The sequence below is a fragment of the Varanus komodoensis genome, unplaced genomic scaffold (genome assembly GCF_004798865.1).
Source record: "Varanus komodoensis strain SLA01 unplaced genomic scaffold, ASM479886v1 scaffold11, whole genome shotgun sequence".
Classification (NCBI taxonomy): Eukaryota; Metazoa; Chordata; class Lepidosauria; order Squamata; family Varanidae; genus Varanus; species Varanus komodoensis.
The window spans coordinates 13,251,314-13,274,700 of NW_025335317.1; the positions used below are offsets into that span (position 1 = coordinate 13,251,314).

The 23,387-nt window shown below is 40.9% G+C and overlaps 1 protein-coding gene across 3 annotated transcripts in view; it reads left to right on the forward strand.

Moving 5' to 3' along the window:
- Positions 1-23,387, forward strand: part of CABCOCO1 (ciliary associated calcium binding coiled-coil 1) — a 61,811-nt gene that overhangs the window by 31,786 nt on the left and 6,638 nt on the right. For 2 of the 3 annotated variants that reach the window (XM_044420396.1, XM_044420397.1), the window contains 2 exons: positions 22,360-22,482; positions 22,917-23,051. In XM_044420396.1, coding sequence (XP_044276331.1) covers positions 22,360-22,482; positions 22,917-23,051 — 258 coding nt within the window. Of the gene's footprint in view, positions 1-3,050; positions 3,172-22,359; positions 22,483-22,916; positions 23,052-23,387 lie in introns of those variants that run through there. The other variant, XM_044420398.1, reaches the window with a different exon arrangement.

The window sequence follows — 23,387 nt, forward strand, 5'->3', positions numbered from 1 at the left end:
ATTATCTTTTCAAGTTCCTTCATTGCTGCCTTCCCAATCTTCTGATTTCTTGATAAGTGATGAACAGTAACATACTGTAGGTACTGGCCCTCTTACACAGATCCCTCTACATTGGTCATGTTCTGCTTTTCCTTTTATAAAAGTAGTTTAAAAAAATGTGCACATGTTCCACTTCTCCAGTGGTTTTCTACCTTTCTACAGCTGGGGACCAGCAAAAACAGGAAAAGCACATCCAGGACCACTGAGGCAGAAACAAAAAGCACCATACACATAGTACAGTATTCTGTGTATCAGTTTCCAAACACATTACCAAAAAATTCTCCAAAACAACCAGAAAGCGAGCTACAAAAAATGCCAACAAAAGAACAAAATACCGAAATCGGAACAGCGTGGCTCCCAGCCAGCTCCCACCAAGCCAGCTCTCCCCTCCCTGCCCCTCCAACGGCATTGGCATGCCCCCACACTGCAAATGTCACCAAGGAGGAGGTGGTGGAGCAGAGCCAGCCCCTGCATGAGTCTGTGGCAACTGGGATGCAGCCCCTACCCCCCCAGACCAGCAGGAAATCTCCCGCAGACCAGCGCTGCTCTGCAGACCAGTGGTTGAAAACCCCTGCAGTGTGGAAATGGACCTCTCCCCTGTTTATTTAAGCACCTCTTCTTCCTACAACAAGGCTTGCTTACCAATGCCCTTATATGGGAGAGAGATACAATCATGACGTAACAGATGCTGGAGTAGTCACAATATAGGCACAGGACTAAGAGAAAATCCAGTGGCATTTTCTCTTAGCACTGCAGCAAATTTCTTATTGCATATTCTGCATGTTCCTATTTTTTCCAGATTGTTTCAGCAACACTCATCTTTATTTGGATAGTTTTAAATTTAGCTTGAAACTAAACCGATAATTTATTTCTTTTTATGGGAAGCACATAATGTATAATATTAGCGCAAGTGCTGTTAGTATACATCAATGTCTCATAATGCTGTTACATTTTCCATAAAGGCAGCCTTTATGCAGCAGATCTGCTTCTGATTAAATCTGGCATTTTGTTGGTACACTGGCTGAGGTCATCATATTGCATGTATAACAATTGAGATTACACTGGAGTCCCTTTAGCTGAAATCCTTACAAAGTATACATGTATTTTTGAAGAGCAGCAAAGAATAGGACATGAAGCCCTGTTGCAAGAACATGTTCTATTACAATGATTAATTTTATGGTAGTCAATAAAGATAAATGCCTTATTTGAAGAATTTTGGGGTGGGGAAATTTCTTCAGCCTACTTTTCTCCCATGAAAGAATATCACAAAATTCTCAGACATTCATGGGAAAACACCCATTAACTTCAATGATGTCAGCAGCCAGATATTTGTTAAATGTTAACAAAGTACATCTGCAATTTACATTAGGAAGAACTTTCAAAGCTTGAATTAAAAGCTTGAAGGCATAACTTGCTACATGGTCTAGATGCTCCTTAGATTAGAGAAGACCCACAATTTGCCTTAACTTTTGTGAGTGATTTATGTACTTTTATTAAATAACGCCAACAGACTATTAAGGGCAGATTTCAACTTTATCTTTAGTGTTATGGGTGCCGGACTGTAAGCAAATCAGTGTGGTTAAAACTTTGGAAGTCCATTGCAACAGAGGAACCCATCTCCCTCCTATGGTTGCATTAATGTAAGAAGGTGTGGGAAAGAGCCGTGGTTTGGGCTCCCTGCATGCGGACTCAGACTTGTAATATGACTAAGCTGCTTGGGTCAGGCAGCAGCAGCTCCTACAGTATCAAAGGTGATATCAGAAAGAACCTAAGACTTTGCTCCAGCTTTGGTAGGAATCCTTCCTGCTAGAATCCATATCATGTGATCCAAGTTCTTCAGATGTTAGAAGGGCAGCCTCACCGCAAGGCCCCCATGCTGCCAAAGGTTCATAACGTCAGTTGGGATTAAATCTTCCCTAAATTCGGTTACCTTGTTTGTGGGAGTTTTCAGAAGTTTTACCAGGTGGGAAAAGTGACCTAGGTATTCCAGGAGTGCCACCTGACTGTTCATGTCAACTGGCAAGACATTTTCCTCATCAGCTTAAAATAGCCTGGTACCTTTCACAAGAATTCTGTATTATCTCTGGGCTCTCCTCAGGTGAACACTTATTTGGGCTGGTTTGAAGCTCAATGGGGCCAACCAGCCTGGGATGTGGCACACATCCTTTAAGTCTGTAGCCTGTCAGTTGTTTCAGATCAGAAGTACCTGAAGCTGAAGTTCTTCAGAATATAGCTTGTTTCTCTTGAAGATTTTTGTGTCTTTGAGCTGCTCCAATTTTACAGTTGCAGGTGGTTGGTTCATTCCACTGTAGCACATCTTTGTTCATAAAGACTTTGACATTTCCTTGGCATAAAAGCTTTCCTACATTTGAATGAATCCGTTTCTTACCATCTCTAGACTGATAGCATTCTGTGCATGAGTCTCTTCCCCGATAGTTTTCACGACTTCCTAAGTCAGTTTCTGCAACAGAAAGAGATGGATACAGCAAAATGGTCAACATTTTGCTCTCCTTTATGCATTATGAATAATCAGATGCACTAATCCATGTTAAGAATGAGAGTAAGTCAGGATGTAGCTGAGTTCCCCTGCTGCTCCCAGGTATGAAGTACCACACCGTGTATAACTAATTGGCACCTCTGCAGCACCATTTGCCACTCATGAGGTAAATAAAGCAAAACTAGAAGACCTGTGGAAGTGTCAACACTGAGGCAGGACAAACCCAGAAGATATACCCAGCCCATCGTTAAATCTGAGAAGGGATCAGAAAGAAGTAGAGTTGGCCTTCCACATTTGTGGTGGTTAGGGGCACAGGACCCCTGCAAAAGTGGAAAAACCATGAATAGCTCTACCCCTGCAAACCTGAATACTGTTGACCATACATGTATTGGATAGCTTCTCTCTCTCTCTCTCTCTCTCTCTCTCTCTCTCTCTCTCTCTCTCTCTCTCTCTCTCTCTCTCTCTCTCTCTCTCTCTCTCTCTCTCTCCCTCTCTCTCTCTCTCTCTCTTTCAGGAAAGAGATGCTCTAGAGCAGCCTTCCCCATCCTAGTGACTTCTAGATGTCCCTTGACTACAAGCCCTCCTCATTGACCATTGGCCATTCTGGCTGGAACTCATAGGCACTGTAGTCCCAAGCATTTAGAGGGCACTCAGTCAGGAAAGTAGAACTGGTGAGTGAATCGTATTGCTGAATACGTTGACTTGGTCCCCTGTTCATACTTCTGGATGAATCAGAGTTGCACCTAATACAGCCCTAGGGGCAGGGAAATGACACCAGATTTTCTTACAAAGATTATGTTCAGGACTTTCTGTAATTAGGCTTGGGGACTATCCCCCAAGACTACAATGATGGATGCTGCTTTCTAATCAGTTCTTCATGCATTGGGAACAAAGTATACCCAGTTCTCTAACATAGTAAAAATGAAACGTACGCAAGTTTATGAAATCTGGTTAATAACATTTATATTGAAGAGTTGGCTCCATTTTGGTTAAAGTCATCATTTAAAAATCATGACATAAGCAAATGTGTTCTGGCTAGAACACCTCTGTCAAGATGTTTTCCTTATTCCATAGTAGATATTGCTCTATTATTGTTGTAGTTTTAATTTCACTCACCTTTCCTTAAATGCAGTTGATCACTAGATGGAGACAAAACAATTTACCTTTATATTTTTACAGATGGTGATCAAATCCACCAGCTGCTGTCTCCTTTTTCTGGGCAATTTGCCAGCTTTACTGGCAGTGCGCTGAATTGGAAACTAATAGTGACACACTTTGATCGAGATCTTGTGTGATGATTTTTATTTTATTTCTTGTAGCTGTAGTGTTCCTGGGTTGGTTGGTTGGTTGGTTGGTTGTTGTTGTTTTTATAATGATAAAAATACGTATCAAGATACATATAATGATCAAAGTGTGGTGCTGTCTCCTTTCCTATCAGAAGCTTCTAATTTAAAGAAATCAGTTTGTATATGGAATATAATCAGTCATGGTTGGAGGCCGCTCTCCCTTATCCTGGTCTTTGTTAAATGTTGTCAGGCTGGAAAATGGAGGAAAAATCAGAAAGGGAAAGAAGGAGGCTTGAAAAGAATCTTGCAAAAGATTTTGAAAATTAACCATATTGAATAATTTGACATTTTGGAGGATGCGTTGGAGTTTAAGTGTACATTCAAATTATGTGCTGTCTGCATTCCAGGACATGTTGAGGGACAGAATATTTATAGCTCGGTTCTGTAAGAGGAAAGCAGCTGTTTATGATTTCTAAAAACAAAGCAGCAAAGCTTGTATTGGACATTCTCTCAGGTACAGTGTTCCCTGTATCAAGTGCTTTTTTCAACACAATTTTTGGCCAATTACTCTTACAGGTGTAAATAATGCAGATGATACTACTGGCATGCTGGAAGCTTCTCTGTCAGCTGAAACCTTTTTGTAAGCTTGTTTAGTTCTGTGCTGATCACATAACAACAGAAGCTATATATTTTACTGGTGCTGGGGATGTTCTGAGCTAACTTCCTGTTTCCTTGTGCATTCTTTGTGATATTGGGATTTGATCCTATAAATCAACCTAATGGAGGGAGTTTGTTAGTAGAAGTTATGCGGTGAAGTACCTAGGAGTCTTGATATTTTGGCATGTTCTGCTCTTCTGCCTTCTTGGTTGATCTTCCTTTGCTGATTTGGTCTTTGTCCAGTGTACCCTATGCATGCAATTTCAAAATTGCTAAAGCACTGCTGATCATGAGATTAACGCGATCTCATTATTCAGATCAGCCCCCTCCGATTTCTGTCCTTGTGTTTCAGTCTAAGGATCTTCAAGTCAGTCAACAACAGATTAAGAATATAAACAACTGTCTCATCGCCCTTGTTCTTCTGATTAATGGCATCGGCCGGCTCCATCATGGAAGTTAGAAAAGTGTTCTTCCTTCCTTCTTGGGAGTGGTGGCGGGAAGCAAACTGTTTGGGAAAAGAAGATTTTGCAGAAGGAAGCTCTCAGAATTGTTTCAGTGGATAAAATACCAGTCTCACTAGCAGGAACAAAAATTAAATAGTTCGACCGTGTGACATACGTATATCCAATAGGGAGACAACTGTAGCTTCTTCCATTGACAGTCCACCCTCATAGCTGGAGGGAGAGGGCCAGTGGTCCAATGGATAATTCAGCTCTTTCAAGGAGAGGGGCTTATCTGGCAGCCTTGAGGGAGAATGTTCAAAAGCACAATTCAGGGCGTTAGTCAAGATCTATATGGCTGTAACTGGCATGGGAGCAAAACACCTGAAATAATGCCTGCTTCCACATGTCCCTGCAGGGCAGGGGGATGTGTGTGGTGCTACCTCCATCAGAGACATATTTGGCAGAAATGTTAAAGAGGGCCTTCCCAGTGTATACTCCCAAATTCTGGAACATTCTACTGAGGGAAGCAGTGCTGGCTTCCCCTCTGTTATTCCTTTGTCAGCAGGCCTTTGAAAGGTAGGGTGGTTTGTTGCTGGAGCGACCCCTTAATTGGTGCTGCTGGTGCGTTTATTTCTTCATTGTTGAATTGTGTTTTTAACTGATGTTTTTGTTATGTTTTAATTTTTTGTTTTTACTCTGGATTTTGCTGTTAACAGTCATGAGTGCCTTTCTTTGGAAGAAAGGCAGACTATAAATCAGTAACTAATAAGCTCATTTTAAATTTTTTGTTTTATCAGATCAAATGTCAGCCAGTCACTAATATCCCCATCCTAGGTAAGATGGTTGTGTGGGTAATAGCTAGGCAACTGTGTTAGAAGGCATTGCATCTCTAGATCCATTTCATTCTGATCTGAGGCCATAGACTGGCTCTGGTGCTGCTTATATTGCCTTAATAGATGACCTCCACTGGAAGAGTAGAAAGTACGACTTTGGATACTGTCCTCCAAGGTATGCTGTTTAATTGTCTGGCTGGACTGAAGCCTGGAAACACCATACCCTTGGTGGTTATGCTTCTAACTGACAGATGGATTTTAGAACCTTTTGTCATTTCTTTTTCTTTTTTTATTTCATATCTGTCCATCAACAAAAAAAAATGTCATTCGAAGCAAGTCACAGAACCAGTTAAAATTGATTAAAACAATACAGTCAAATGCAATAAGATTTAATTACTGCAAAAAGAATATTATTAAAAACAACACCCAACCCACTTCCAGGTTACATTTAAATGCCGTGATTTTAAATTTTAAAATGTTCTGTATTTTAATTTACTGTAAGTCATCTTAAGTCTTTTTCAAGAAAGCATCTAAGGATGTCATCTAATCCAAATGTCCATAGCCCTCCAATTTGGAAGATTACATATGGAGGGTAGAAGGAGCACAGGCGTGATGCTTGGGGTACGATTTAAAGTGCTATGAGGCTGTTCCTTTAAACATTGACAAGTTTCAAAAGAATGGGGGGTGGTAAAAGAGGGGGGTACTTGGATGTTTGAAAAGAGAGAGAAGGCAGAAAGTTCTCTGCAGTTACAGTTGGTTGGAATCAGTCTAATATCTGCATAATCTGAAAAGGCAGCCTTCTCATTAGAATCCCAGATAGTGCTGTGAAAGGCACTTAAGGGACGGAAGGGAAGGGAAGGCAGTCGGATGCTTGGAGGACATCTTAGCGGCTAGGGAGAGTCAAGTATTATAAGGGTGCGAGAGATAGAAGCTGACAGAAACCTGAGTGCAGAAGGGAAAGACTAAGCTGAGACAAATAAAGTAAAGACTGGTCCAATTTACATTCAGAAGAGAAAGGTGGATTTGAGAGTGAGAAGTGTTTGTGAAAGGAAAGAGCGCAATACCTCAGTCAGAAGTTACTAACATGCACTGTTTTGTTTACTAAGGAAATAAGTTATGGAACATCTTGAAACCATTACGCTTAATGTACAAATAGAGTGTTGTTTTGTTTTGTTTATTGTATGAGTCATAAGCTGCTTGAATACCAGTGTTGCACCCTCCGGACCACATAGTCCAACAAAAGAACCATATAGCTTGGGGCACAATATTGAGGGAAAGGTTAACCGATAAGATTGGAATTAAATTCCTGGTGGCAGTGTTACATTCCCAGAGAAAGAGAGGGAAATACCATGATCTTAAAGACACACCATATCAAAACAAGTTATAGGACTGTTTCTTGTGACACTCGCCCCTGTACTCCTGCCCTTCAAAACCATCACTTTCAGCCGATTGGAACACTGCAAAAGAACAATGTGGTGCCACCAGGAACATGCATACTGTCAGAATCCCAGAATCTCAATTTGAGAAGAGGGAATAAAACTTAGGTTCGTGGGAAAGATCAAGCGTCCAGACCATCTAGGCTTTATTGTATTACCCAGATTCCCCGCGGGTCCATACTCACGATAATGCATTACCGGGCAGGCAGAGTGAACTCTGCTGCAAAGCTTCAATACCATTACAGGGCATTTATAGGTACACAGGTACAGGGCAATTGATGACAGAATGCAGAGATTACAATAAGATTCTGAGGTCATCACATGCAGAACAGATAAAGAAATGTCAGTCAATCACACAGTAACAATGAGATTACAATATTTCTAATTGCCTGTATTGATACTTTAGTTCAGTAGCTTGAACCCATCTCCAGGTCTGCTTAGACATGTAAATTCAAGCCACTGAAGCTATGCATGAACTCAAGACTCTTATCTACTCTAGACATTCTGAATTGGCCAGGGCACATGGAGCCTCTGGGCTATCAAAAGTTACTTCCTTGTAAACTGAATTCCAACAATGACTATTTACAATGGACTAAATGGCCTGTCTACTGTAGCCCACAGCTAAAGGTGAGAGAAAGGAGTGGGGGAATGCCATTTTAAACAGTGACTTAGCTTGGTTTTGAGAAGGAAGACAGGATTTGATCCCACAATGCAACAGCACACAGAAGTAATGTTTTTCTGACAGGATTTATCCAAATTTTCCCAACAATACCATGGTGGCTCCTGTCCCCTCCCTGTCCTCCCCAGGGGCATATCCAAGGCTGACATTGCACTGGCATGGTTCTTTTTACCCTGCTGCAAGTAGGGAGGGCACTCCAAGCTCAGAGACCACGCTAGGAGATTAGAGCACTTTTCCCACCTCAGAGCTCCTCTGGGTTAATTTCCAGTTCCCCTCTCCACATTCGTTTGTTTATTAGATTTATATCCCACTTTTTTCTTATAACAGGCTCTAAGTGGCTGTTTTCTACTTCTGCGAGCCTTGGGGCTTCTCCAAGGCTCATGATACCTCCTCCTTTTGACTAGTGCCATTATGGGAGCAGTATTTGGCAAATGAGCTAGTATATATAATATCATGTGCCCTGTTAATTCTGTTTTGATCAATTAGGGGCTGGATGATAATCACTAGGATAATAAAAAGTGACAATTTAATGGCCTTCACAATGATGGTCATCTAACTGATAAATCTTTATCTTGTTTGAAGTAGAAATGAAACTTGAAATATTAACACTTCAAACTTCGTGTACCAGTCCTGCAGAGATTAATCCAAATTATTGAGACAGTGAACTCCAAACAGAATGTCAAACACAAAAATATTTTAACCAACATTCTCTTAAGAAGAGTGAAAGCCTCCAAACTGAGAAGGCTGAACTCAGGCATTCAAGTACTCCTTTTCCTCAGTCCTTCCCAATTGCATCTTAAACTGCTCCACTGTTTTACCACTCTAAATCTTTTCTCAGGAATCTCAGCTTGAGGTTAAATTCTTCATGATTATGGAGATCTTGTTTAAACAAATGTCATCTCCCTAGCTTTTAAGAAATGGAAATTAAATTACAGATGGCTAGGGATAAGGAGCAAAATGGCTGTGTTATGTAACAATTCACTTCAGGGGAAAACTATTGGGTTGAAAATGGTTATTGTTTCTTCCCACTCCTAGTTAAACACATTTTTAAATACCCTGATTTAATAACATGATTTGCTGGCAGTTTTCAAAGCAAGTCACAGTCACAATGATTTCAAGCCCAGCCACACTGGGAAGTAGCACTTAGTAGCACTGTCTAAGGCCAAGTAAAAATAACATTTCTGGCTTCTGAATATATTATACTTCACTTTTTCAGATTTGAAACTTACATGGCTTGTCTGGCAGGGAGATAATTTGATAAATTTGCTGTTGTCCTACCATGTTTAGTACCAGTCTGATGTTCAGGCAATTCATGTGTTGATCTTATTGGACCTGAAAGAGTTTATAAAGAACTGTACAGCTGGGCTGGTTCAGTCTCGCTCTGGAGGCAGCAGTTTTTTGAGAACCTTGCCCAGTGTTGTCTGTTCTGATAATGTGTCTCCATGGTTGCAGGCAAGAGGGTCTTTCCTACCACCCGTGACCTGATCCTTTTAGCTGAAAGTAGCAGGCATTGAACAGCTGCATGGAAAGTATGTGCCCGAGGTCCAGATTGTAGGGCCAGGGCTGCTCATCCCATAAGCGAGCCATCAAAGTTTGTGGAAGCAGATTCTGAGTTGGTCCAAGGGGTGGGACCAGGATCTGCAGTTAAAGTGCCAAGCCTAATGGACCCAGCTGTAAGCCAGGCAGTTGCTGAGAAGCAGACAGTTTTAAGTTCTTTAGGAAAGTTTCCTCATACTAATGGGGAGGAAGCAGACCTCACATCATTAACCTGAGGATACACCATCAGGTTAAGAGGTTGGGCCACTGGAGAAGCTTCAGCTACTGAAACAGGAGGACCCACCTTGAAGGTGTGGTTTGCTCTTTTCAGTGTGGAAGGGAGTAAGGTTATTCAGTGTGGAATCGATTTCTCGTTAAGCCACAGTCCCTTAATTCTAACTTTACTTGTTGCTTTTGTTACTGTCTTCTGCAGTGCTCTTTTGTACTCCTACTGGTCAGTTTTAACATAAGGAATGCTTTTTGTTAGAAAACCTTTGTCCTGGTCTGCGTGGGAAGAGAGGAAAGGCCACAACTGAGATCATTGCTCTGGGTGCTCAGTCTGCAGTGGCTGTGGAGGTACTCTTGGCCACCTTGGCCTGGCTGCTTTGAACCAAGAGAAGGGGTTGGGATGAACAATGGCTGTAGCTTTGGCTACAGAAAAAGGGATCAACGGGATTTGGGATGGCCCAAGACATTTTGCCGCCCGAGGAAGAGGACAAGAGAGTACCTCCATGCTCCATGTGCAGAAGCCAGCTGCACTGGCCGTTGAATCTTCTGCCCTGGTGATGGGACAGCATCCTTGTCGCACTTTGAGGGCAGCAAGTTAGTTTAGGGACAAGATGTATAGTGCATACATCTCTGTCTTCCCAACACTATACTGTCGCGTTCCACCCGCCTAGCATCTGAAGCTGCTGCCTCTCTGTCTCATAAGAAGCCCAGCATAGGATCCTGTGGCTGGTGGATGATGGGGCAGAGCTTGTGCCCTATTCAACCTACTGCCTCGTGTTCACTATAACTTAGAGGCATGAACTATAAGAGTTTAGATAATTTACCAGAGCAGTGTCCCCCACCCCCACCCCCAAACACACAGAAAATCCGGAATAGGGAAGAGCATGTTAATAACCTAATTTTAATGATGCAAACATGAGAAATAAAAGTCACTCAAATACTCTCTAGTCAATTTTCTGATAAAGTGAATTTTGTGTTTCCCCCATTTATGATTAAAGTGAGCTATGGTACAAGTTTTATTTTTAAGTGAGTGTTAATTAAAAATATGGAAATAGGTTGGAACACATTGCCGTTCACAGGCAAGGAATAATCACAACCAATTTGTTCACACAATCATGCCTGTTTGGGGATGTTTTTTAAAAAAAAGTCTGAGTTATTGCTTATTTCTCTGCATGCTTGTTTCCGCAGCAGGATGTGATTCCAGTAAAATCAGTAATTGAATTTGCAGTCCAAAGCACAAATGGTTATTTTAACAGAAAGTTACACACTCCACGGAAAAGACTTAAGCTCTTTGTATGTTGTATCTAATGGCAGAGGACACAGCCTTTACGTCTCCTTGTAACCCACAGATTTTGCTAAATGCATAATATTTATAAAAGAAACTCTGTAGTGCAGGTTTTGTATCTTTGAACAATTTTATGTCCTGCTACCTCTGGATTTAAGATGCTTAAGTTTATTTTTAATGCCAGTTTCTTTGAACTAAAAAAAAAAGTGATTCATACATAAGCTGGAAATGAGCTGAGTTTTGGCAGCTGCAGTATGTCTGCAAGGGCTCAAAAGAACATGGATACACATTTTAAATTGCTTCTGCACCATTAGCAGTTGTGCAATACTTCATCTCTGATGCATTCACTTTGTAGTTTGTATCCAGATGTAATCACCTTTAGAGTAGACTTAGTGGAATCAATTGAGCTAGTTAGTCATTACTAATTTGTCCCATTGATTTCAGTGAGTCTACTCTAAATATGTCTTAAATGAGGATTGAGGCAGTGCTGTTCTATAAAGAGAGGTAGGATAAATAGAAAATGCAGTACCGAAAACCTGGCTACTTTCGCAACACATGAAGGAATTTATGGTGTCAGAAAACACCACAGAATTGTCAAGTAACTAGTCATCTTCAGTTCAGTTTGAAAGAAGTTCCTTTCCCTTTTGTCTCTAGGTTTGAATCTACAGGAAAGCAGTTATTTGTTTGTTTGTTTGTTTGTATTCTTAGGCAGTGGAAGCAATAGACTCTCGTGGTAGAAATCCACAGCATTAATAATATTTTCAGTGCCAGCTTTGTATCAAATTCTGGCCTTCCTAACATCTAGCTCCCCTTGTTTGGTTACTTTATCTCATGGCAATGGGAGTTTCTCAGCCAGCAGCAGTTGATACCGCAAAGAGTATGTGGGAAAATGTATCTGTTATGACATCAAGACACGGGTAGCACTGAACAAGTGTGAGAGAGGAATTTGATACACTGAGTAGCGGTTTGGATACCATTTCTTTATAATATGATGTTCAGTTCATACAGTGCCAAACATCTTGAAAATGGAGATTCTTCATGCTACTAAAATTCTACTCTCTGTAGTCAATAGTCAACATAAGCAAGATTCTTTTCCTGCCCAGTTTTCGAGAAACAGCATTCTGCAAATATGCACACAGAGACACTGTTCCAATTCTACTGTATAGTCCTTACTCTTCATCACATTCTTGTATGGCAGTTGCTGAACAGATTAAGCAGTTGAGAAGTCACTGTAACCAGAGTACTAAACCTCATTGTTTTTAATGTAGTTATTTATTTAAAATACTTGCATACCTGGCCTCATAAGCAGAGGTTCATCATCACACTGCATTTATCCCCTGCCTTTTTTGCCTCTTGTGAGGAACCCAAAGTGGCTTACATAGTTGCCACCCCAGTCTTTTCTGACAACAGCCATGTGAGGTAGGTTAGGCTAAGAGTCCGTGACTTGCCTGAAATCACCCAGTGAGTTGTACAGCTGAGCAGGGACTTAAACCTGGTTCTCCCAGATCCCTAGCCCAACACTAGCAACCAAATCTAAGATATAAACGTATAAAATGAACTCAAACCCCATTAATGAAGTGTTAAAAGCAAATTAAGTGCTTGTTGAGAACCACAGAAAAATACCACATATAACAGCAATAGCAAATTATGTTAAAAACTGCCAAAAGAGCAACATTTGTATGATCTTATTAAAGATCAACCTTGGAACCTGGCAAGGAGAAATAGGAACGGTGTTCATGAGGCCAAGTGCCGTTACTGAGGAGCACCTGTACCTTGTTTCTACTCATCATATTTCAGAAGGACCCAGCACTCTGGTCAGGTTGTCTGAAGGGTATCTTGAAGGTCTGGTGGGCTTATAGGAAAGGAGGTGGTCCTTCAGCTTATCCTAAATGGCTTTAAATGTGAAAACCAGCACATTGGATTGTGCCCAGAATTAATTGGTAGCCACTGTAGTTCATTTAATACTGGCAAGAGGTGTTCCCTATTACTTAATGCCAGTTGGCACTGAATTTTGAACAGCCCTACATAGAGCACACTGTTATAATTCAGTGTAGATGTTATCTATCGATCTATAGAGGCCATATCTATTTTTTCCAGGAATGATCCAGCTGGCAAATCAACCAAAGGTGAAAGAAGGTTGCATCTAATACAGTCTAATATAATCTATAGACTCAGCCCTTGGAGTGCAAACCAATTCAGGTCAAATTCTTTTTCACTGAATAGCTTTGGAGAACTCAGTTTAAGGTTAAAACGACATTGTAGGTTCTTTGAGAGAAGGGCAAGATACAAGGAAAAGTCCTGCCCATTTCACTTAGATTGAGGCTGTAATCCTATTTTAAATGGGAGTAAGTCTTATCTGGGAGTATATCTGACAGCTCTGGGAATAAGTCTCATTGAATTCAGTGAAGTTTATCCCTGAGTAGACATGCACTGTGAGTGACTGATCCCAATGAGCATTTGAGGCTATGAGGACAGTATTTAGGTGGTTAAATCCATGCTTTGAGGGTTCATATTTAAGGGCTGAATTCCCTCAGTCCACGTCATCTGCACCTCTCACATGGATGCCCTTGCTTGTCGTGGTGCTAGAGAATGCAATTACACAGATGTAGCAGAGGACCCTAAGAAATGGCCCTCAAGAGATTGTAGTAAGCGTGTCCTTTAAAATTGCAGTTCTGCTCATGTATATTTGTGTCACAAGATGAGGCCATTGGTTTGGATTCAGACTAAGTTGAATGAACCATTGAAATCAAGGGGACAACTTAGTCATGCCATAAGTCTCATTAGTTTCAATGGAAACTCAGTTCAACTGAGCAAGGCTAGAACCAAAATTGTTATACATAACTTAAATATTTGATTGTCCAATGTGACCATCAGTCAGAATTCAGAAAACTTAGCCTCGGCACTAAAAATGGCAAATCTGGAAAATACCAGAAAATCTAAGGGCTACATGAATGGCAAAACCGTACCTGGGATCCATGGTCTCTCAACAATGATGATGAAGAAGAGAAAGATAATTCCTGACTAATTAAAACATATTTGTAAATAAATAAAGAACAATATAATTTATTAGAAAGAGAGAGGATGACATACTACATCAATCCCCAGACTATGAATTAGGCTACCCTTTGAGACATGGGCAAGCAAATTATGCCTTTATGTCTCATCTCCCTCCACCCCGTACCCTACTGAGCTAATATCTGGGTTTGTTATATGACCCTTATAACGCCGTACTGTATTTATGGAGGTGGTTGTACCCTGAACAGCCAAAAGTTTCCCTGTGCACAGTCAGAAAGATCCTGTCTGATTCTTCTTTGAATACCAGTGCTAGGATTAGTACCAGTGTGTGCAAAAGAAATCTGCATGTTCACCTGTTGAAGATATGGTTGGCTCTCAGTTGGGAGACCTTTGAAGGGAGGATGGATTTACTAAGGGCAAGTTCAAAAAGTTTGGGAAACACTGTCCAAAAGTATCTTATGGCATGGAATGGAATTGGGAAATTTATAAATCCAACGATTCTGGTAACTGAAGTGCAGGTAATCAAGGCTGTATTATTTTACATCTTATTTATCTGGCTCTAAATATTTTTAGCATTTTTTGTTTAATTGATTTCTTTATTTTTTAACAGAGGTGTCAAAATGTAGGAAAATTCTAGTTACTTTCTGCCAGCAGCACTCTTATTGGGCTACTAAGAATTGGCAACATTCATTAATGTAGCAGGAAATTAGCTGTGTGGACCTGAAGGAAAATGTTTCAAAACTATTTAATAACTTAAATCTAAGGGAAAATATTTATCACGATGACAGTGTGTTTTCTTACAGTAATCTGTGGGCTAAATAATAAAAAGAAAAGCAGAAACCATAAATAATTGTGCTATGTATAAACATCACGTTAAAATTTCATGTTGATGTTCATTAATACAGGTCACTGCATTTCAGATGATTCTAATGTCCTTGAGGCCAAGATGACACTGATTCATGGCTTCCTGGATTGCCGATATAATTCTGTTATTAGAATATGTACAAAAAATATTTTGCTGTTCTAGTTTTCAAATGGTTTTGTGTTGACCATGTTTTTGAAAAGGCCAGAGAAAGACAGAAAATATTGTATATGTCTTGAAATAAAACAAAGGCTCCTGAAGGGCAGCCTATGTTCCTGAGATATTTGTGATCCCTAAGGTATTCTTCTGTGGCCCACAAACTACCTCTTAAGGTGTGGAAATCTTGCCCTACTTCTTTCTCTCTCCCCCTTTAAAGTTTCTAGCCCTCACTGTTTTGAAAAGGAGTTTCAAAGCATGGTTGTGATGTATCTAGATGGTTCAGATTGTGTGATTCTTTTGATTTCAGCCAAGAGTGCCATATGGAGTTAGTTGATAGAAGGCAAAATCTGGCTGAATTTAAGATACAATTCAGTTCAGTGAGTAACATGCTTTATGTCTACAAAAAAGAGCAGATTTTAATATTACATAAACAACTCCTTTGTAACCTATTAGTCACAGCACTTTACTCATCCGTTGAGCAAGCACAGACATGCCTGTGTGCTCTTTTTATTCCCCCAGAACCGAAAAGTACAGCTAAAGATGAACATATTGGGTGAGCTTGGCAAAGTCCTTTCTCAGCTAGATTAAGTGATTCAGTTTACAAGCTTGCTTGTGTCACTTCTTGGAAATGAACTTGTTTGGATATGTCTGTGGTATGAGTGTCCCATCCATGGTTAAGAACTTTGTAGACATGGCAAACAAGAAGGAAGGTATTAAAAAGGACACAAAGGATTTACTTTAATGTGATTTTGGCTTGTCCCAAACTCAAAGCTATGACACCCCCCACTAAAGTATTTCTACATATTTGGATCTGATCAGTTCGGCAACATAGGTGATGTTATGCTGATGGGAAGGAGGTACATAACTACTTACAAAGAGGGAATCCAGCTAAAGTTATAATTATGCAATGGCTCCACTAGCAGATACTGGTTCTGCTTGCATAACTGCTGCATTAATGAAGCTTGGTTCTTATGCAAGCTCTGCTAACACATCTCAGTTCCATGTTCCGCTGTAGCACATTCCACTGGCACAACGTTCTCCACTTGTGCAAGTTCTGCTAGTGCATCTTGTATCCAGTTACACAACTCATTGCCATTATCCCCTTGCACAGGGGATAATTTGATTTAATGCAGCGATACCCTTGGATACCGCCCCTAGCATTCGGAGCTGTACCCATCAATATGGCACACATGCACTGGGCACTGGCCTACTGCTGGTCTTCATGTTCAGGAGGAGGAGGAAGTAAACGATGTATCTGCTGCATCAGGACCATAGAATGGCTCTTTTGCTCCTTCCTGTCCTGCAAAATTTGTAGTGAGCATACATGCAAGCACCATAAATTATAAAGTATTTAACTTGAACTGATTTGCATGTAACAACAACCCATTGATTATTACCAACTGCAAAGGTGAGAGAGAACAGGAAAATAACCTTCAGCCTCCTACTTTTCCACTTTTACTGAGCATCCCATGATTGGCCCAGAAACCCATGACCAGTTCCTACAGAGCACAATGTCCAAACCTAGACCCCTGGGTTATTTAGTTACTAATGCATGGTTTGTTGTTGGGTTAACAGCTTGGTCGTTTAGCTTCTGTGGTCTGGGTTCAGATGTGAACCAATCATGGGTTACTGCACTGGTTTGGGGTTTCTGAATAAAAGGAGGCCAGTGTACTGGAGGAGGCCAGAACACTGCAGGCAGCACACCTTCTTCCTTCTGCTCTTCTCCAGTGACATCAGTTATTAAACTGATGGATTGTTGTTAAGTGTACACAGTCCTGTTAACAGAGATGGACCACCCAAAGTAGTATTAGAATCTTCACAACCACTGCTACATGCCCTTTATCAAAGCACGAGTAGAGTTGATGGAGAACCACTGTACCAGTTTTTATCAGTACTGCCTGCTATTCCAGCATTTTAAAATAATACATTCATAATATGGATGTGAACATGTTTTGTTTTGTTCTGGGTGGTTTACTGGGGGGATGGGAAAATAAATGCTGTGCCCCAAGTATCCTTTCTTATTGAAAAAGTCTCAAGCAAGCTTTAGACAATAGATTTTAATTTTCTGGAAATGTATTAGTAAATATATTAATCATATATTGAAATATATGAGTAAATATTGCTCTTACTCATCGTGCCCAGTTATTCCTTTAGTAGAATAAACAAACTTGTTTTTTTTCTGCATATAAAAACCCTGAAAGGGGTTCCTGTGTTCTGAATGAACCACATAAATGCATAGTTTGAATCTAAGTAATATTTTGAGGGCAGGCATCTGTGCTGGGTAATAGGTTGTAGAGCTCTTTATGTGATATTAAATACTTTTCTTCCAAAAGGTATTCCCAAAAGTCAACAGACCCTTTCTACTTTGGTAACTGTAGGATCATTTATAGATAAAATGAACATAAATGTACAGTTTAAGTGAAACTTAAGTTTAAGTGATGTTAAGCATAACATCTGGGGGAAGTGGAATTTTATTTTGGTAGATTGTGTAATGTTAATATTATAATCATGAACACATCTGCACAACTCATTTACAAGAACTTCTTAGCGATCCATTTCCCTGTATTTTTCAGAATATTTGTTGTTATTTATGATATGTTGATGTTGGTGTTTCACTCACTTCTGGCAAAAAGCTAATCTACACATTAACCACAAGCTGCATATGGTTGACACATGGAGGAATGCAGATCTGTTCCTTACCTACCCCCACCACCAATGAAAATAGGAAGCATATTTGAAGAATTATGGCAGCTTTTAGACTGAGGCTGCACTGCAGAGCTCCCTGTCACCCCACACCCAAGGGTTTGCACAAGCACAGCGGGTGGTTATTTCCATTTTCCCTCCCCTAGCACAGCCCCTCCTGCTACTTTGAGGGTTACTTCTGAAGATTCCCCTAGTTTCGTGCGTAGATTGTCAGGAAGGTTGTCGACAGAGAATGCTTTCATAAAAGGTGAGCTGGGCAAGGAGCAGATTGAGTAACTTCCTTGACTAAGAAACTGACGGGGGTTATTAGGTATTCCACATGCATGTACAGCTCCAGTTAGTTTTGTATGACAATGACGTTGGGCCTCTTTTGTCTAGTCTCCTTGTTTCTGTTAGGATTTTCTCTGCCAAAGCGCGGGGTTGCCAGCATGAGGACCAGAAGCCTGCTTGAAACCATGGGCTGCATAAAAGAGATCTGTGAGAAGGGGACAGGAGTCTCATGTGACTTGTAGGCTCTCTGTTGGCTGTGCTGGAGTTAGATGCCGCCACATGGTATTCTGGAGCATTCCTGGAGGTCACCACTCTGAAACTCGCTTTAAAAAAATCTGACAACCAGTGCTATGGATCAGTGCCAGGCAGTATGATTTTCATTTCCCACAATGCCCTGATATGGCATTACTCCAGGGTTTCTGGGAAATTACAGCAGTGCTACTCAGCATTTGATTCAGTGCTGCTTCTCTCCACTGCTGTTGCTGGGACAAAGGCCAACAGAGCGGAAGGCTGCCTACTAGAAATCATTTACTGAGAACCCGTCGAACCAACCAGCCCTGGTTAGATGATGATAAAGCTATAAACCTGACTATACAGATGCCTACGTCTTTCTGATCTGGTAAACATGTGTCTGGGGAGAAGGGTTTTAGCTTAGCCTCCTCTTCATCATCTTATTTTATGTGTTAAATTTAGTGTTATTTGTTTTTCTTTTGATATGAATTTATTCTTCCTTATTATCTAATTATTGTGCCACGCAATAGCCAAAGCTCTCCAGAGTGGCTTACAATAGTTCAGATGTGTGTTCTACTAAGTGAACCCACCTGCAATCTGAAGCAGTCCAGTCCAGTGGACCATCCCCAGTGAGAATGAGGTGCTGGTGGGAGCGGGGTTACACTAAGGCTGAGAATACACCCGCACTGAGCACAGTGAGACCAGCTTCTAAGTAAACATTCATAAAACCTGCGAGTCCATGTAGAATAAATGGGAAATGCTTCCAAGTAAATGTATTTGAGGTGATAGCATAAGTGGATCCCTCCCCCACAGTGGTAAATTTTGAAGTGCTGGTTCTTATTTGACAGTCTCCAAATCCACACCCCCAAAGAGAGTCCAAATTTGTAGGCAGCTGTGCTGATCCACAGCAAACCCATCCTAGGCGTTTTCATCTGCTAGGAGCAAGCAGGTCTTTTGTAAAGCTCATGGGCCTTAAAAACATATTCAGGCTACCTAAAATAGATGCATTTTCTGGCCTGTTCTCCCTTCTGTGTAGAAATCTTTCTTCCTATCCAGCTGAGAACAAACATTCCTAAAAACGGTCTCCTTCCATGTTTCATATGACAGCTGTACTATCAACTAGAAACACCTTTCTGCATGAACAGAACTGTTTCTGTCGCAAGGGTACTACAGAGATGCTTGTGGTTCCACCACAGAACTCTTTCCCAGTTGAAGAATTACCAAAATGCAGAGACAATTTGTGTGTGTAGAGGTGGCATCTCTGTCTGGTCGCTTCTTCATGCAGGCAGCCAATTGTGGGAAATGAAAATGAAAAATAACTATGTTATAGAAAGCTAATTTTTCGCCACTAGTTTGTCACGTTGTTTTTTGTCATTGCACCTTATTGCATCCAATGTGTGCTTCTCCCATATGTATAAGCCCCGTTCCAGACTCTGCAACCCTGCTTAGATAATTGCTCTCTCAGGACAACCGAGAAAGAGAGATTTGTTCAGTCTTCACTGATCTGTTCGGATCGTGTAGTTTAGCCACAAAGGGTGCAATCCTGTAGCCCCTAGTCAGTGTCTAAGGGACCACAGGAGATTTTGAGTTCCCAGTTCTGAGGTTGGAGGCAGCCAACCTTCCCTCCCCATCATAGCCAGCATGAAAATTCCCATACCAGCTGCTCCCAAAGGCTGCAAGAGAGGGAGGAGAGGAGGTCGGTGAGGCAGCCCTATGGATGAATGCTCTCCAGAAAGCCCTGTCCTGCTCAGCTCCTGTGAAATCAAGATGGTGGCTTCCTTATCACTGTTTTTCTATTTAAATGCCTTTGTGATTCAAAAATAGCACATTGCACAGGAAGGCAAAAAGAGAAAATCCAGAAAAGGTGTTTTGGGTGGAGGGTTAGTCATTAACCAAAAGAAGTACAGATTTTTTTTTAAGTTTAATTTTATTTGTAGGCCCAATTCCCTTGAAGCCTGCAGAAGCAAATTGCCTAAAATCTGTTCAGATCAAAACTGTAAAGTTCTCTTGGAAAGAAACTGTTAATTTAAAAGCAGGATTATAATGTTAACCTGGCCTCCTCTATTTTAAAATGGATTTTACTACATAATCATTGGTAATAGTGTACATGAGGTTTTGTTTAAAGGAAACACAAAGCCTTAATTGTACTTTTAAAAGGAAAGTATTGCATCAGAAAGCCTCATTTAAATACATTTGGCTCTGGGCTCTTTTCACAATTCATTCATTCTGATTTTCCTTTGGACTTGTTAAGAATGCAAAATATAGGAAGGATAGTGTCAAATAGGTCTTTTTAGATCACTACTTTCTGGCATCAAAGCATACTTCTGGTCATAAACCTCTCTTACTAAACAAAATATTTTAATTCTATGTTGCAGCTATGTTGCAACTGCAGGCAGCTTTAAAAACTTGGCTAAATGTGAGGGCTGTTGTAAACTAACAAAAGAGAGCAGCTCTGCTGTAATCTAGTTGTAATTGACTGTTTGAATAGTTAGTAGTCTTAGAGCAAATGCATGAAGAGACTGTTACAAAGAAAATAGTGAGCTCTGAATCATGCAGCCATAGTCATCGTAAAGGCATATGTGCATACATAAAAACATCTTAATGTGTATGGCTGAATAGATTTGAACTCTTCCGTGGAATGCCTCTTTGATGCCAAAAACCAGTGAAAAGCAGTAGTCTCACAAGCAGTGCTAAAAAGCAACTTAATTCATGAGACAACACTTTGAGAAATGAAAAATGGGAGAACATATGATAATGTCTCCTACTTTTTAAGAATACTAATCTACCACTTTGTATTAGAGATCCATGTAGAAGCTTTGCTTATATGACCTAGCCAACTCTTACTGAGGGTTGTCCCCAGCCATGCCCTCTTCTTTTCCTTGAAATTGGCAACATGGTTCATGAGGAGCAGGTGGACAACTGAGTCTAGAAAGCTGACCTTTGGTCCCTCTGGCCTAGTATTGTCAGCACTGACTGGCAGCAGCTCTTCGGGGTTGAGGTGGGTTTTTTCCCTAGCCCTACCTGGAGATAACTGAGGATCAAAGTAGGGACCTTCTGCCTGCACAGCTTACGTTCTGCCCCTGAACTACAACCGCAGACCAGTGTTCCGCATGGCGAGCATGCTTCATGGCTGCTGTCCCTCCCAAATGGCAACAAACACACCTGCACACACAGCACACAGGCATCCCCTCATGCACACAATCAAAACAAGAAGCCCTTGCACAAACCCAGTGGCCTCGTTGGATCAAGGAGCTGAGCTGGCAACCAAAAGTCAGGCACATTCAAGGTCTTGTTGCCACCATTAAAGAAAACAACAAATACCAACCTCTGGGAATTACTGATCCATTTAAAAAATGTTTAGCTGTTCCTGAGTTCATTCATTAATCCAGCCACTTTAATCCAGTTTTTCTAACTCGGCAGCAAAGAATTGGAACGGCTGTTCTAGCTCATAGAAGTCACATGTCAATCCATTTCTCACTGCTTTACAGGAGGGGATTTTGGGGGTTTTAAGACAAAGCAACAGCAGCCCTGGTAGGTTACTTCTTCTTGCGTGGAGAGAGTTCTAGCACACAGAGAACAGGCCTGGCAATGATAGCCGATGTTTTAATGCTGGGAGGGAGGGAGTAGAGCCGACCCTCCGTAGGAAAATGTAGAGTTGGCTCTTGGACCTCATATTGGCAAGAATCAAATCCAGGTATCAGTTTCCATTTGTGGACCAGGAAGTGAACACCATGCTTTTTTAATAAAATTAATAAAATTCTGCTGATGAGGGGGTTTTTTTCTTTTTTTTTTTTTTTTGCTGTCTATTTGATGGTGGTGACATTTACCTCAGATCTTCTACAATTGTATTATTCCATGCTAAGTAAATATATGGGTATAAAAATGCATTGCTCTATAAAAAAACAGAACTTAGCCTCTCCTTACAGATTAGTACTTTTTCAGCTTTTGGGGAGGTTCCCTTGAAATATGGTGTGTGTGTGTGTGTGTGTGTTTACTAGAGATTAAATGCAGATCCAGAAGGGACATCAGGAACCCATCCAAATCAGAAAATTCTGAGAGTAGGAAAAGGGGTTGTTTTGTTGACTGCCTGAGCATTTGATTTTCTTTCTTTAAAAAACTATCAGCAAATTATGAGTGTTAATTACATCTGTGTTACATAAGCTTTATTTTTTGCTCTGTTCTCCCCACTCCCTGAAACAGAATGTTGTAGAACTAGTCAAGGCTGCAGACCTCCCTTTCCCGGCTCCTTTGGAAGAAGGGCTGCCCTGCAATATTTATTCCAAATTTATAGCAATGGCTCCTGAGGAAGAGGGTGCAACCCAGGTAAGGGGAATTTCATATTAAACAATACTTTGCTCAAGAAAACGACATGCTCCTCAGTTCCTGCCACCCAAAACCAAAAGCAAAGCATATATTCTAGCTCCTCTGTGGCGAAAAAAGCTGCTTAAATGCAGCATGTTCCTCTGGCTATAGCCCAAAGGTGAATATCTAATAACTTTATTGCATCCTTCACCAACCAGTGCCCATTCCAGCTTGGAATGATGGGAGTTGTAGTCCAATACATCTGGAGGACATGAGCTTGGCAAAGGCTGGTTTATCAAGTAGTAGATGGGCTCAGTTTCTCAAGCTCTGTGTCATTCTACCTTCTATTAGTTCGGCCAAAGATTTATGCTTTTATGTCAGAACACTTATGTGGTTTTTGTATATTATTTTCAGACTGACACTTTGAATGTTGGATTTCTTTGTACTCTTCTTAGGAAACGGATGGAGGGTCTCTTTCAGAAGAGCAGGCTGAAGCTGAAAGCTTCGTAGATCCTTTGACAGGTTACACCATAGAAGATGTCCAGTCAGTACTGGGCCAAATCACCAGTGAAATTATTGGCAACGTTCAGGTATTGTTACTAGAATTGCACTGAATGTTCTATTTCTGGCACCCGTTATACTAGTGGAAATCTGTGAGAAGACAATTGTGCTAGGGAAAGATGAAAGCAGGCGACGAAGAGGAAGATCAGCCGCGAAGTAGATGGATTCTATAAAGGAAGCCATTGTATCACGTTTGCAAGAGCTGAGCAGGGCTGTCAGGGACAGGAGGTTTTAGAGGTGAGTCATCCATACCGTCACAGTAAGAAAGGGACGGCTTGGTGGAATATAGCAGCAACAAACCGCACCTTGCTTGCTGTGGCACACAAGAAGCGTCATTTGCTAATGCAGGCTTGCACAGGTCTTCA